Genomic DNA, 14,708 nt, shown 5'->3' on the forward strand with positions numbered 1-14,708 from the left:
TGCTGGCTTTGTTTGTGACACTCACTACTGGAGTTTGAACTCACCTGCATGTTAGGCACATGCTCTGCCACTAGTTCCATACTTCTAGGCTTCTTTTAGAGAGTGTCTTGCTTTCTGGAGTCAGATCCACTACATTGCGCCACGAGGTCACGAATGTCTTGCCTTCTGTGTAGTCACATGTCTGGGTTGTGATCTGCTTTTCAGGCTTATTGTAGCTGGAGTACTAGGTTGGTGCCACCATACCCAGCCTTTGTCCATTGAAATGGAGTGTCAAGAACTTGTTGTTTTTTTTTAATTGGCGCTGGCCAATCTCAACCTCCCACACAGCTGCAATGACAGGTGCATGCTACCATGCCCAGCTAGTGTTGAGAAGGAATTCTTAAGTGTTTCCCCAGTTTACCCTTGTATAGTGTTTTTCCTGATCTCAGCCTCCCAGGTAGCTAGGATTATGAGTGTGAATCTCCAAAACCCAGCTGGTATAGTTGTGTTTTAAGTTATTAAGAGTCAAAAATTTTTTTAAGTGAAAAAAGTTTAGGTAAGCTAGGATTTATTATTACAAAAAGATTTATAGATTTATTATAGTTTTAAATGCACAGTATTTATGAAATCTACAGTCTTCACATTAATTGAACATTTATTCTGTCTCACTCAGCGTGAAATCCTCTCCCAAAAAACTAGGCATCACAAGTTCTCTAAAAGTGTGCCAGTATCTTCTCTGTTTAGATATATTTAAATACAGAAGTACTTGCCATTGTGTTATAATTGCTTAGAATATTGTAACATGCTGTACAGGTTTGTAGCCTAGGAGCAGTAAGCTATTATACCATTTAAGCTTGTGTAAGTACATGCAGTTTAAACAGTGACAGAATTGCCTAACAACACATTTCTCAGGATATAAATGAGTTATTGAGCAATCAGTGACTGGGTATGTCTATTTCTGGACACTTAATTTTTCCACTGATTATTTCTTTAGTTTTATACCAGTAGCCCTCTTTATTTTACTTGCTATATTAAGTCATTATTTTATACTCTTTTAAGTCTTTAAGTCTTGTTTTTTCTTCAAAATTTATTGACTCTGTTGTATTGCTATGTAAAATTTAAAATTGCTCAATTTTCACAGAAAGCAACCCTGGATTTTTTTTTTATTGTAGTTATACTGAATTTATTCCTATAGCAATCTGGAGAGGACTCAATTCTTATTTGAATTTTTTTTAAGTATCCTTCCATTACTTTAGCTTATCTTCTCTAGCTTGCTTTTTCTTTCTTTTTTTTTTTTTTTGCCGGCCATGAGGCCTGAACTCTGGGCCTGGGCTCTGTCCCTCAGCTCTTCAGCCCAAGGCTAGCGCTCTACCACTGGAGTCACAGCACCACTTCCGGCTTTTTCTGTTTATGTGGTGCTGAGGAATCGAACCCAGGGCCTCATGCTTGCAAGGCATGAACTCTACCGCTGAGCCACCATCCCAGCCCCTCTAGCTTGCTTTTTCTATATTCCATTTTGTAGTTTGTTATACAGAGATTGAGAGTATTCATTTTCTAAAAATGGAATTTGAAAATTATCCTATCAGTTATATCTTCAAAAAATATTTATTTTCTTATTAGAGAGGATGTTGTACAATGACCTTGAGTGTACCAACCTTGATGAAAATTTTTCTTTCTTAGCTTGTACTCATCATATTATCTTTTGATAACTATTATTTTTCCTTCTCACTGACTTGTTATAGTGTAATTTTTCTTGCTTTAGGTTCTAATCAGAACCTGCAGTAATATTCAGTGTAAATGATGATAATGGTCCTTTTCTCCACCCTTTTTCTGGGAGGTGGGGGGAGGTCCTGGGGCTTGAACTGGGCCTAGGTATTGTCCCTGAGCTTCTTTTTGCTCAAGGCTACATAGTTTTATCTCTTGAGCCATATCACCACTTTCTGCTTTTTCTGAGATATGAGCCACCAGTGCCCAGTATATTATTGACATATATAATTTTTTACCATTATTATTGTTTACATATATAATTTTATATATTTGTAGAGTAATATAATGCTGTGGTACATGTATATGATGTATAATATTTTGAATCTGGTTAAATATTTCTTTGGGGTAAATACACACTTTTGAAATAGTCATTGTTATCTATAGCCATCTTACAAGGATGCCATACTTCAGACAGATAACAAAGATTGAGACACTTTATAAATTTAATCAAATTATTTCAGCCTGTTTGTAGAGTTGTCACTGTTTTTTTCTTATTACATATTATTAGCACAATTAGTTAGGCAAGAGTTTGATTTTGACGTGTCCATACATGCATACAATGTACCTCGATCACACTAAGCCTCTCAGTTACTCTTTCCTCACCTCTCCCCATTCCTCCAACAATTCAACAAGCTTCACCAATTTTTCTACATATACTTGGGCCATATTCACCCTCCTTCACTTTCATCTGTCCGTCTCTTCCTGTTAGTTCCCATCATCCAGACAGCACAGTGTTTTTACTATTAAATGAGCATTGAATTTTATCAACGGCTTTTTCTGTAGCTATCAAAACGATCTTTTTATTTCCTTTATGTTTAACAAATTTTCATGCACTCTAGGTTTGATTTGCCGAGGTTTTTTTGTGTGTGTTTGACAGTGTTCCTATGCTAATTTTTCTTGTGTTTGATAGACTTAAGTATAAAAATTAACAATGATTTTATGAAAAAGCTGTCAAATGTTTTTGTTTTGTTTCTTTCTATGGGAGAACTATTTAGTGCAATAAGCTATGTGGTTTTCTGTGTGGATACTTTGAAAATAATTAGGTATTAACCAATACAGTATTATTTGTGACTTTTCTTTTTATTTGATTGTTTTGGTAAATTATGTTTTAAAATAATTTTCACATTTCATGTAAATTCACAGTTGGTAAAATTATTAATGTTAACATCTTTTAGTTTGTCATTTTTGCTATTGTACATTTTGGTTCTCTGTCTTTGATTAGTCCACTTTTATTACTTATTAATATGAAGTAGGTGTAGCTTTATATTTTCTCATACTTTTACTATATTCCAGTTAATGAATTCTTCTCAAATCTTTATCATTTTCTTCTGTTTTACTTGCGTTTGACTATTTTTTTCTAGCTTCTTGACATGGAGCTTGTCATCAACCTGTCTCAGAATCATAGTATGTTTAATATGTATATAAACACTTCACTATACTAAATGGTAGAAATATCTAAAAATTATCAAATCCAAGAAAGCTTGATAAGGAATGTACTCGTTATCTTGCCCATGTAATTGTAACCCATCTGTTTGGTATTTTCACAATAAAAAAAAATTAATGTTTGTTTGGTACTTTTAACTAGCTGAAAACCTTAATATTCTGAGTTCTGCCATTTTTGTCATTTCTTTTAGTTCTAAGATCTGATGCATTTAGTAGTCATGTTTTAAAGTATTTGTTAATTTAGTTAAGTATGATTATTAGTGAATTTAGCTCCTTTTACTGTAGATGTAGTTATTTATTTGCATGTTTTAATCTGCCTTTTTTTCCCCCTCACTTTTAGTTATGCTGACTTTCCCTTATAGCGGTTATCCTAGAGAAAATAGTATACATGCTTCATTGACTTAATGCAGCTACTTCCAATAATTATTCTTACCACTTCACTTCTCTAGGAAGCAGAACCTTTAGAATACTTCTTTTCACACTAAGAACAGATTTCACCCCATTTATCTCCCCTTTTATATCACAGCTAACATATAAGTCTGTATTTAGACATTCTTTACAGTTTTGTTGGTCAATTTGAAGAAATTCCTGTATTATTATTTTTTTTTTGTAAGTCCTGGAGCTTGAACACTGGGCCTAGGTGCTATTCCTGCACTCTTCATCTCAAGGCTAGCGTTCTACCACTTGAGCCACAGCACCACTTCCTCCTGGGTTAATAATGACTCACTTTTCCTTCTGTGATTCCACTTACATATTGTTAGATTCTCATGTGTCATATGCTGTAGATTCTTTTCGTGTTTTTCATCCCTGTTCACTCTGCTTCAGGGAAAAGATCTTTGGACCTTTCTAACCATTTTGTAGTCCTAACTTACTGTTAAGGCTGTGTTAAATGTTTATATTAAGATACTAATTTCGGTCACTTCCCAGAGCTACATTTCTTTCTTAAAACCATTTAAGCTCTTGGTAAAATTACGTTGCCTGGGATTTTGTTTTTATTTTTTGTTGTTTGGTTAAAAAATTTTTTTTTTGGCTTGTACCAGGGTTTGAACTTAAGGGCCTCTTTCTTGGCTACCACTCTGTCACTTGAGCCACACCTTCAGCATTTTGTGGGTATTGGGAGGCTGAGTCGTTGCTGATGGGGTTTTGTTTTATTTTCTTTTTCTCCTAGTTTTCATTTATGTGCATCTGTCTTTTAGCAAGTTGGTAGTTTTTTTTCTCCTTTTTGAATACTTTTTATTATAAAAACTGAAAATTTCTCATGCTTTCTTTCAGAAAGGATTTGTCCCTTCTTAGACATAGTATGGAAAGTTATAACTTTCATGTAGTCAGTGACTGAAGTGATTCAAGAGTGATTTAAAGGGGGAGGGGGAGAATTGGGTGGGGGGAGGGGGGAGGCTGGGAAGGGATGGGAAGGGTAAACAAAGGAGGAGGCTGCAATGCTTGATAAGAAATGTACTCATTATCTTGCCCATGTAATTGTAACCCCTCTGTACAGTATGTTCACAAAAAATAAAAAAATAAAAGAGTGATTTAAAGCTATGTATTGATACAGTTGGTCTTCTCATAATTTTGGCTTTCCAGGCCTTTATTTGAGAGGCATCCTGTTTTTACCTGCAGTCCCAATTATCCTTTGGCAGTGGCTCTCAGTCTGAATAAAACACTGAATCTCATTCTAGGACTTGAATCAGCATATATTCTTGTGGAAGATAGGTAGAAGTCAAATCACCTTCACATTGAAATCTTGAGATTGCTTGGCCCAATTGCCTGAGCACCTTTAGATTCCTTTCAACATTTATTTATTTATTTATATCTTTCTACTCAATAGAATAGTTTCCTTCAGCTGTTGTATCGCATTCAGAAGCATTCAGTACTTGGGATGGATGGATGGATGGATGGATGGATGGATGGATGGATGGATGGATGGATGGATGGATACATACATACATACATACATAGAAAGAATCTTGCTTTGATTACTATGGGTCTTGGGGCCCTTGCTTAAATTATTCACACTTAGATTTCATCAGTAAGGACATGCTTAGTTTGTCTAGTCCAGTATAGCTGCTACTTACCATGGGATATTATTAGGTAAACCCTAAATTGTAGGTGAACTATAAATATATCTAAGCTATGGAACATGATTGCTAGTCTACAATACACATTAACTTCACGATTTTATGGCTGATTGGGAGCTATGACTCTCAGATACTGCCAGCATCATACCTTACTGTATATCCCTAGTTTTGAATCAGAATTCAAAATTTGAAATATAGTTTCTGTTGAATATATATATATCTTTTTTTGCACCATTCTAAACTAGATTAAGCTTAAGTCAGACCATCATAAGTCAACAACTGTTTGTACTCACATTGTGTTTAGGGTTTGTATGTCTAATCACTTAAGAGACAACATACAGTTATTAGGTAGGTCATTCAATGATCTCCCCGAATCTGTGATTTTTGTCTTCTCCAGTTTCATTTTTTCATAGTAAACCTCATTCTGAAATAACTTGTTAATTTGAATAACATGATAAAATTTCATGCTGCCTTGCTATACTGTATATACTGTTAGCCCAATAGACAACTAAAAAGGCTCAGATACACAAGACTAGTGATATAGCAATGTGAAAGCCAGAAAATGCTTCCCTTAAATTAAGTGAAAAGTTTGTGAGTTAATAAGAAAACAAAAATCTGAGCTTGCTAAGATCTGTGTGAATGAGTCATTTATCCATGAAATCTTGTTTTGTTGCTGTTGCTCCTCAGACTACAAAAGATATTTACAGTTTTTCATAAATGCTTACAGTTGAGATGTAAAAGACATTAAATTATAGGATGGACCCATCTACAGTTTTAAGCATTAAGTGTCTTTCACCTTGTTCTTTGTTACCTTAGTCATTTTTCTCTGATTCTGAGAAAACTTTACACAGATTTTTCACTTGTTGAATTTTTTTTTTATTTTGAATACGTAGTTTTAATGTTCATGGTTTGTGTGTTTTCATTTTTTGCAATACCTGGGTTTGAACTTAGAGCTACTCCAACCATATCAAATACAGTTTCACTACCTATCTGCTTGCCTCAAACTACAATCTCCCTGATCTCTTAACTCCCAAATAGCTGAGATTATAGAAGTGTGCTACAACTCTTAACTAGACAGAAATCATATGATAGAGAATGCATGTTAGTGATAGAGATATGTGATAGAGACTTAAGTCTTCTCAGGGGGCCTTTCTGGCGTACATATAGACTTTTATGGAAATCTGTATTTTATTTGGTGCAAACTTCCTGTATTTTATGGTGTGTCACTAGTACTTATAATGACAACTTTGTAGCAACATTGTCATTTTACCTATAAGTAGGAATTTTGTTTAAATTCAAGGCCTTACATATGATTCATTTATTAAAATTATTTCAGATCTTCACATTACCTCTAAATTGGATTTTGAATATTGTTCTATAAAATTTAAGTAAATCTTCCTTGTTAGCTCTTTTCATTTAAGATCAGTAATCAAACTTCTTTTCTTTATAGGTAACTTATTCGACATTGTGTGATAGTGTATAACTCCTAAACATCTGTAATAAGGTGGCAATGTCTCGAGAACCCACCCCACCTCTGCCTGGAGATATGTCTACTGGTCCTATTGCAGAAAGCTGGTGTTATACACAGGTACATGTGTTTAAAATGCATTACTTTATGACACTTTAAATTTTCAGAGTATTGAGAATATTGTTGTGAACTACTAATAACTACTAGTTATTAGAAGGATTTATGCAGTGGATTATAGGATGCTTGACATGATTACCTAGAAGACTAGGCATCATTATTATAAAAAGTGACTTTCTGAATCTCTTAGGTAAAAGTAGTAAAATTTTCCTACATGTGGACCATTAATAACTTCAGTTTTTGCCGAGAAGAAATGGGTGAAGTGTTAAAAAGTTCAACATTTTCATCTGGTCCAAGTGACAAAATGAAATGGTAAGTGTTTGGGGTGGTGATTTTGTTTTTAACTTAATAATCAGCTGTTACAGTTGGTTTGTTGTTATTCTTGTTGCTTTTTCAGTGTACTGTTAGTACAATTTTACATTGAATTGGTAATATGTATCTAATAATATGGAGAATTATGAAGAACTGAGGGGACATTTATGGAAAAGCCATTTATGATATTAACATGATTTCAGTATTGCTTCTCTTTTTATTGTATTCTGCAAGTATTATATTCTCCCAAGTGAGTCTGTTGTTTTATTTTAGGTGCCTGAGGGTAAATCCAAAAGGATTAGATGATGAAAGTAAAGACTACTTGTCCTTATATTTGCTTTTAGTCAGCTGCCCCAAAAGTGAAGTTCGAGCAAAATTCAAATTTTCCCTTCTGAACGCTAAGAGGGAAGAAACAAAAGCAATGGGTAAGTGATTTGCAAACTGAGTGAAGAAGTGGTTGCAATCCCTTGATGTTACCTAGAAAAGTCTGAAGGTTTCCCCACCATGCTTAAATCTGCTTATCCTCAAATACTTAAATTGGCCATTGTCTTAATTTTAAATTTCAGTGGGAGTCTATGGTTGTTTCAGTAAATCTTAGACTGTATAAGACATTTGAGTTGTTATGTCCTGAAATAACATTTTACTTGTTACTTGGAAACATAGTTACTGTTAGGAGAAGATACCTGGCATTAAATAATATGTTTAAGAAATATTTCTTTTCCTTTGATTTATTTGCTGCATAATCTGGAAAAAGATGCAGAGGAGAAGGAATGCCCTAATATCTTGGCACTAGAAGTTTTTGAGTGATAAACTGAGTACTAACTCCCAGAGACTATTAAATTCAGCCCAGAATTTATGTTTATTGCCCTAGTTGTTGCCTGGAGTCTCATAATAAAAGACATATATATCAACATATCCTTTGATATATATAGGATACATTAAATGAGATAGTATCTCATGAGTGGCCACACTAAATTTTTAATAATTTTTAGAATCAAGTGCCTTTTTGTAACAATAACACATTTTAAAATACTGTATTGATGAAGTAATTTGTATTTTTACCTTAATGTTTAAGATAGTGGAGAATTTCAGTTAGATCACTGGTTTTCTACCTCCATTTTATAGACGCTAAAGATGATTTCTATTTCTTATTTTACAGTTATTACAGTATAGTAGGTATTTCAAGCATTTGCTTCTGATATCTATTTAAAAGCCTTTGATAAATCATGCTAAAACTGTGTTTTAAACCTTCATGATAGTATTTTTTCTTTTTATGTTTTTTGTTTTGTTTTGTTTTTGCTGGTCATGGGGCTTAAACTCAGGGTTTGGGCACTGTCCCTCTGAGTCTCTCTGTGCTCAAGGTTAGCATTCTACCACTTGAGCCACAGCACCACTTCTGGCTTTTTCTGCTATGTGGTACTGAGGAATCGAACCCTGGGCTCCATGCATACTAAGCAAGCACTCTACCACTAAGCCACATTCTGGAATCAGCCCCCTTTTTTTCTTTTTAAGTAAAGGAATGATTAGGAGCTTTTTGTGTGCCAGTTCTGGAGCTTGAATTCAGGACCTAGGTGTTAAGCATTTTTGGTAGTTAATTTGTAGGGATGAGTTTCCTGCCTGAGTTGGCTTTGAACTGTGATCCTCAGATTTCAGCCCCCTAAGTAGCTAGGATTACAGGCATGACTCACCAATGCTAGCTGACTAGGAGCTTTTTTAACTTGTTTACTAGATTTTGGATTTTCTGTAGTTAAGTAAAACTTAAATAGGTAGGATGTGTTTGTTAGGAATGCTTAAGAGATGTCTTGGTGATTTGGAGCATATATTTTAAAGGGAAGAAGCTGGAAATGAGAGGTACATTTCAACCTGAGGTCTAGCCAGATATTAAATAATGAGTGTTTTGTACTGTATCTTTGTCAACATTGCATTTTAGGTTGAGACTGTTTTCAAAAAATTTCTCTTCTCTTGGGCTGGGAAGGTGGCTCAGTGGTAGAGTGCTTGCCTTGCATGCTAGAGACCCTGGGTCCCATTCCTCAGCACCACATAAGCAAAAAGAAAAAAAAGCCGGAAGTGGCACTGTGCCTCTAGTAGTAGAGTGCTAGCCTTGAGCTGGAGAGCTGAGGGACAGCGCCCAGGCCCAGAGTTCAGGCCCCACGACCGGACCCCCCCCCAAAAAATTTTTTTTTTAATTTTCTCTACTAGATTTGATCTGAATTTTTCTTTAAAAGCCTAGAATTCTTAAATTGAGCTCACTGACCAAGTTATCTCATGGCCAAAATTTCAGTAGCAGCATGAATGATCTGGTTCTTCACTTATTTCTTAGGGCAATGTTTTTTGTGAACATACATACTTAGATTTTTATGATGTATAGAACCAAAGCCTGCTTTTTTAACATTTCATTTAAAATGTGTTATCATTAAGAAAAATCCATTAAGAAAAAATGTCTCCTGTATACTTGTTTTATTTAAGCTTTTCTTTTCCATCAGAAAGCCAAAGAGCATATCGATTTGTGCAAGGAAAGGATTGGGGATTTAAAAAATTCATTAGAAGGGATTTTTTGCTTGATGAAGCTAATGGTCTTTTACCAGATGACAAACTTACATTATTTTGTGAGGTGGGTATATATATGTACATATATATATATATATATATATATATATTTTAACTATAAAGAACCCTTATAATTGTATTTAGTAATATGGCAAAATGTAAACTGAACTACTCGTGGTATATTTAAAATTAAGGAATTGGTATAGTTAATAAGGTTTCATTTGTAAATACTTGACCAAAAAAAACTGACTAAATTAAAACTTTCTTACAAATCAGTGTGGTGGCCCAAACGGAAAAATTTTGATCTTATCTCTAACTTTAAATTGTATGTGTCGTTACACTACTACATATTAAATCCTTTTCACTCTTGAAAAGACTAGATGTGCTTTTATGTGTGTATGAACTTTTCTAAATATCTTCTTCATTCTGAATAACACTGACATAGATGGCCAATTATTTTAGATTTTTCATATTAAACATACTACTCAAAGTTTATCAGTTTGAATTTTAAAAGTACCTGAAGGGAATCTTAATTTTTTAAACAGTTGGAAGGATTAATTATGTAGGTAATAGCATTCTGATAAGTAGATATCACAGTGTTAAATGTGTACATATTTGTTTTTGCAAATATATAAAGTTACTTTATATTCATAAAACTTTATAAAAGTTGTCAGTATTGCTCCTACCAATGACTTATTATTTGTCTTAATGTTTGGATTAGCTGTTGTCATTATGATCAATTAAGTAATTTCATCTGAATGAATTTTTGAGAATCATCTTTGGAATCAATTCAAGAATTATATAAGTACTGTTTCACTCAAATCCAAAAGACTTAAAGTACTTGTTGAGATTAGACAGGTATTCCAAGTAATAGACTAAATAAATACACTAAATAAAAATTTTACTATCCTAAAATGTAGAATCTTACAGACTTTAGCAGCTATCTTAAATTTGAATGTGTAACTTTTTAAAACATCATCTTATAGTTTAATGGACCTTAAAGGTTATTTCAAAAGAAACTGCAGCCAGTCATCTTGTTTTCTTTTTCTTTTTTAATGAAAGGACCTTTATAGAAAATAATCCCTATGTTAGCATTGAAATAATGATTTTAGATAATTTCCTAGGTGTATTTTGCTGGAACCTAGACAATTAAATTCAGAATTAAGGCTGAAATTAAGTTTAAGGTTTTTTTTGTTCTGTATATTTGAAGTATGTTAAGTATCTGTATTTTAGATTATACATGTTAGTTACCCTCTGAAAGTTGAGCCAACCATGATATACAATTTTGTAAGTTGGCATTGATCCCATCTATTTTTAGATCCCAAATTATGCATTTGTACCCTGGGCACCATATTTAGCATAGGTGGGCAAAAAGTGCTTTTAACAACATTATTCGTGCCCTCAGTCATTTCTTCTACCCCTCTCATGGATGCCCTTCCTTCGACAGCATCTCTAGCACTGCTTGAGGAAGAGGAGGAAGCATTGCACTGCCCTCCCTAAGAACTGCCTCCTCCCCCTCCCCTGCAAGTGGTGCTGTAGACAGGTAAGGCAGGTGGGTGCTACCCTTTCTATACAAGACAGCATAATCTTGCAGGGTAACTGAAGTGGTAAGAGATAGATGAAACTAGCAATATAAGAGAGGAGGTCTGCCTCCTCTCTCCATATAATGCAGAAAACAGGAATAAGCAATAAATAAAACTAGAAAATTAATTGTGTTAGTTCATCTTTGTAAAACCCAACAAATTTTAAATACTCAGTGTTAAGTTTACAGATTCAAGCCATTTGTGAAAAAGAAGTAAAACTAAACTCATTATTTTTAAGAACACATCTTTTTCATACTATTTATTTTATTAATATAAATAATAGCTTTTCTATTTTAAAATATTTTGTAATAGTGGGTATAAGTTGGGTTTTATTTTCAAAACCACCTGTCTTGGCAAAATGAAAAGCCAACTACCATATATGTCACTAGATTTTTTTAAGAGGCTCCTATCTGTGAAAGTCAGAAACTAAGACCCAATAATCTAGAATTCAGTGAAAAAAATTGAATCTTAAAAGTTTAGAGCCAGAGTGGGGAGATAGATGAGGATAGTTTATTGGAGGAATAGCTTGTAGTGTACTACATAGCTTCAAGATTTCCTAGGTTTTAGAATAGTTTGGAGAGTTCATGTTTTTAAAATTGAAACTCATAGTTAACTCCATAGTAGAATAAATTTAGATTTTAGGATAGTCATTTGATTAACTGCCTCAGTTTTTCATCTTTATATTGTTAGTATTGAGTCAAATATGTTTGAAAAACAACTGTTGAATAAGTAAGTAGAATCTCAGCCTTCTTCCTGAATTTTTAATTCTAGGTTCCATGACTAAGCCTATTTCCACTATCTTTTTTGAATAATAGGGAATACTAAATTTGTATAATTTGTTTAATTGTAGACATGAAGAAACAGTCATAAAAATCATGGCATGTCAATTTTTGTTAGGTCACTATTTTTCTATAAATAGTCACTTGAATATTCTTTGGAGTATGAAATGTTAATTATTAGTTCAAATTGGTGGTTGTGTGATGGTATTAGGTAAGTTAATAATAGAAATCCTTGTGAATTATGGTTGCTTAAATTATCATCGCTTATCAGGATACAAATAAAAACATCTGTGTCTATACCTGATAATATCTATATTATCTTAATCATTTTTTTCTATCACCTGGCTGTTACAAAATTTTTACTGTAAGTATATTATTTTAAATACAATTGGGATGGATAAGTGGAATTAAAAAAATTCTATACTGGTTGGGTGCCGTGGATCACAACTGTGGATTGTGGTTCAGAGCTAGCTCAGCCAAAAAGGTAGTGAGACACCATCTCGATTAGTTAGGCATGGTGAAGCAATTGGTAGGAGCATATGGATCTGAGGCAAGACCCCATCTAGAAAATAACTAAAAGCAAAAAAAGTTCAGGGGCATCACTCAAGTTGAGGAGTACCTGTGTAATAAGCTTGAAGCTCCAAGTTCAAAATCCAGTGCCACTAAAAAAAAAAAAAGAAGGCTTTCCTTAATTAATAGTTGTCACATTTTTAAAAATAAATAATACATACTTTATGTAAGTAGTTTACCAGTCCTGGTTGCTTCTGACTAGAAATTTCTAGAGTAATGCTTCTTGATAAGAACAACGAACACACTAAGTGTGTAAAAAAAAAAAAATCCCGATCCTTAACTAAAGCTTGAATATTAACAGCAACAGTATTAATTTATATATTATTGGCATTTAATATGTAGTGTAACAGGGTAATCAGGTAATCAGGTAGCTTTTTTCCCTGTTTTAGAAGTTTGAAGAATTTGATAAATTATAGATGACCTTAATTGGTATATTTATTTATATACACAAAGCCTTTGTATTTAGAAAAACCATCTCAGAAGAAGAGTTTGGTAATACATTAAGTCATTATCATGTTACAGAGTAATATTGCTTAATTTTAAATAGCACTTTAAAAATTGCTATTTAGAACAAGTAACTTTAATAATTGAAATAATTTGTTTTTGTTCTCATACAAACTTGTATTAAGATTTTTAGGGCATTTTATCTATATTGTCTTAATAACACTTCGAAATCTCTGTAAAATAAGGTGAATTGATTAGGTGATAATGTGACACTTGTGGGTCCAGAAAGGTTAATATTGTGTGTTGGTGGGAGAACACTTAATATCTAAAGGTTTTCTCATTTTTCGATAGAAGTTTTCTTTAATTCACAAGATGGATGTTCATCTGTGTTTATCCAGACTCTAAAAACATTTTATGTTGGATTTTATTATACTTCATGTATTAGTATGTTAATAATTTTGACACAGTTTGTCCTTTTTAATTTCCATTTTGCTATATGTACATTTTATGTATCCTTATGCATACTTTAAAAAAACTGAAAATAATTATTGCCACATAATAAATGACCCAAAAAGTTGGCAATATAAAAATAACAGATAGCTAACAGCACTCCTTGTTTAATTTTGAAAGATAATTTATTTGTTCTGAAGATTTATTAGCTGAAATTATATTTGATATATTAGAGCGCCTTTTAAAGTGATATGAAAGGCTTAGCTAATATTTAAGATTTTATTCAATTTTTAATCAGTTTAGTGGGTTTTGGTTTAAATATAACATTGAATTTGCATAAAAACAATTGTAGCCATACCAACTTTTGTTATTTATTTCATAGGTAAATAAAATGTCAACAAATTGAACTAAATTATTATTACTCTTTCTGTTGATTTTCTGTAAGAGGTTTTCATGAACTTTTAAGTCAGTTGTACTAGCTATTTAAATCAGTTCTGGTGGAATTAAAATTTGTAGGTGCAACACTTTTAAGAAGTTTCCAATTTACATATCATGGAATACAGCTTTATGTTTTATACTTGAGTCATCTGGTATATATGCTAAAATTTAAATGTTAATAGAAGTGAAAAAAGCTTTCTTCCTCTACTTCATAAAAATACCATTTTCTTGTTTAACATTATATCGAGGCTTTCCTATTGCAAAATAGTGTTGGAGGTTATAATAATTTAGCTTCCCAACTAATTGATGTCATTTATTTACAGAAATTGTTACTACTCAATAAAAAGATCTGATTGTCTTCTGATTTTTCTTAAAGGATCTTTTGATCAACAGTACTGAATAAGCCAATGATTTTAAAGATACTAATAAGTATAGATATAATAACTAATTATTGACAATACTTAGTGAATGTCTTTTTCCTGCTGTCTCTTTTTCAATAGGTGAGTGTGGTCCAAGATTCAGTAAACATATCAGGACATACTAATACAAATACTTTGAAGGTGCCTGAATGTCGACTAGCAGAAGATTTAGGTAATCTCTGGGAAAACACAAGATTTACAGATTGCAGTTTTTTTGTGCGAGGACAAGAATTTAAAGCTCATAAATCTGTGCTTGCAGGTACTTTATATTTTGGATAAAATAATACATTTTTAAAATAAATGTGTGTATTAAATAA

At 32.8% G+C, this 14,708-nt stretch overlaps 1 protein-coding gene across 2 annotated transcripts in view; it reads left to right on the top strand.

Annotated features, from left to right (window-relative positions):
• The window catches only part of Spopl (speckle type BTB/POZ protein like), a 52,635-nt gene that overhangs the window by 24,419 nt on the left and 13,508 nt on the right, over window positions 1-14,708 (top strand). For both annotated transcript variants that reach the window (XM_042683436.1, XM_042683437.1), the window contains exons 2-6: window positions 6,715-6,852; window positions 7,040-7,161; window positions 7,435-7,586; window positions 9,645-9,772; window positions 14,473-14,650. In XM_042683436.1, the coding sequence (XP_042539370.1) occupies window positions 6,775-6,852; window positions 7,040-7,161; window positions 7,435-7,586; window positions 9,645-9,772; window positions 14,473-14,650 (658 nt within the window). In that variant the 5' untranslated portion in view covers window positions 6,715-6,774. The remainder of the gene's footprint in view (window positions 1-6,714; window positions 6,853-7,039; window positions 7,162-7,434; window positions 7,587-9,644; window positions 9,773-14,472; window positions 14,651-14,708) is intronic.

This window comes from Dipodomys spectabilis, unplaced genomic scaffold, assembly GCF_019054845.1.
Source record: "Dipodomys spectabilis isolate Male_0828 unplaced genomic scaffold, ASM1905484v1 ptg000081l, whole genome shotgun sequence".
In the NCBI taxonomy this organism is placed as follows: Eukaryota; Metazoa; Chordata; class Mammalia; order Rodentia; family Heteromyidae; genus Dipodomys; species Dipodomys spectabilis.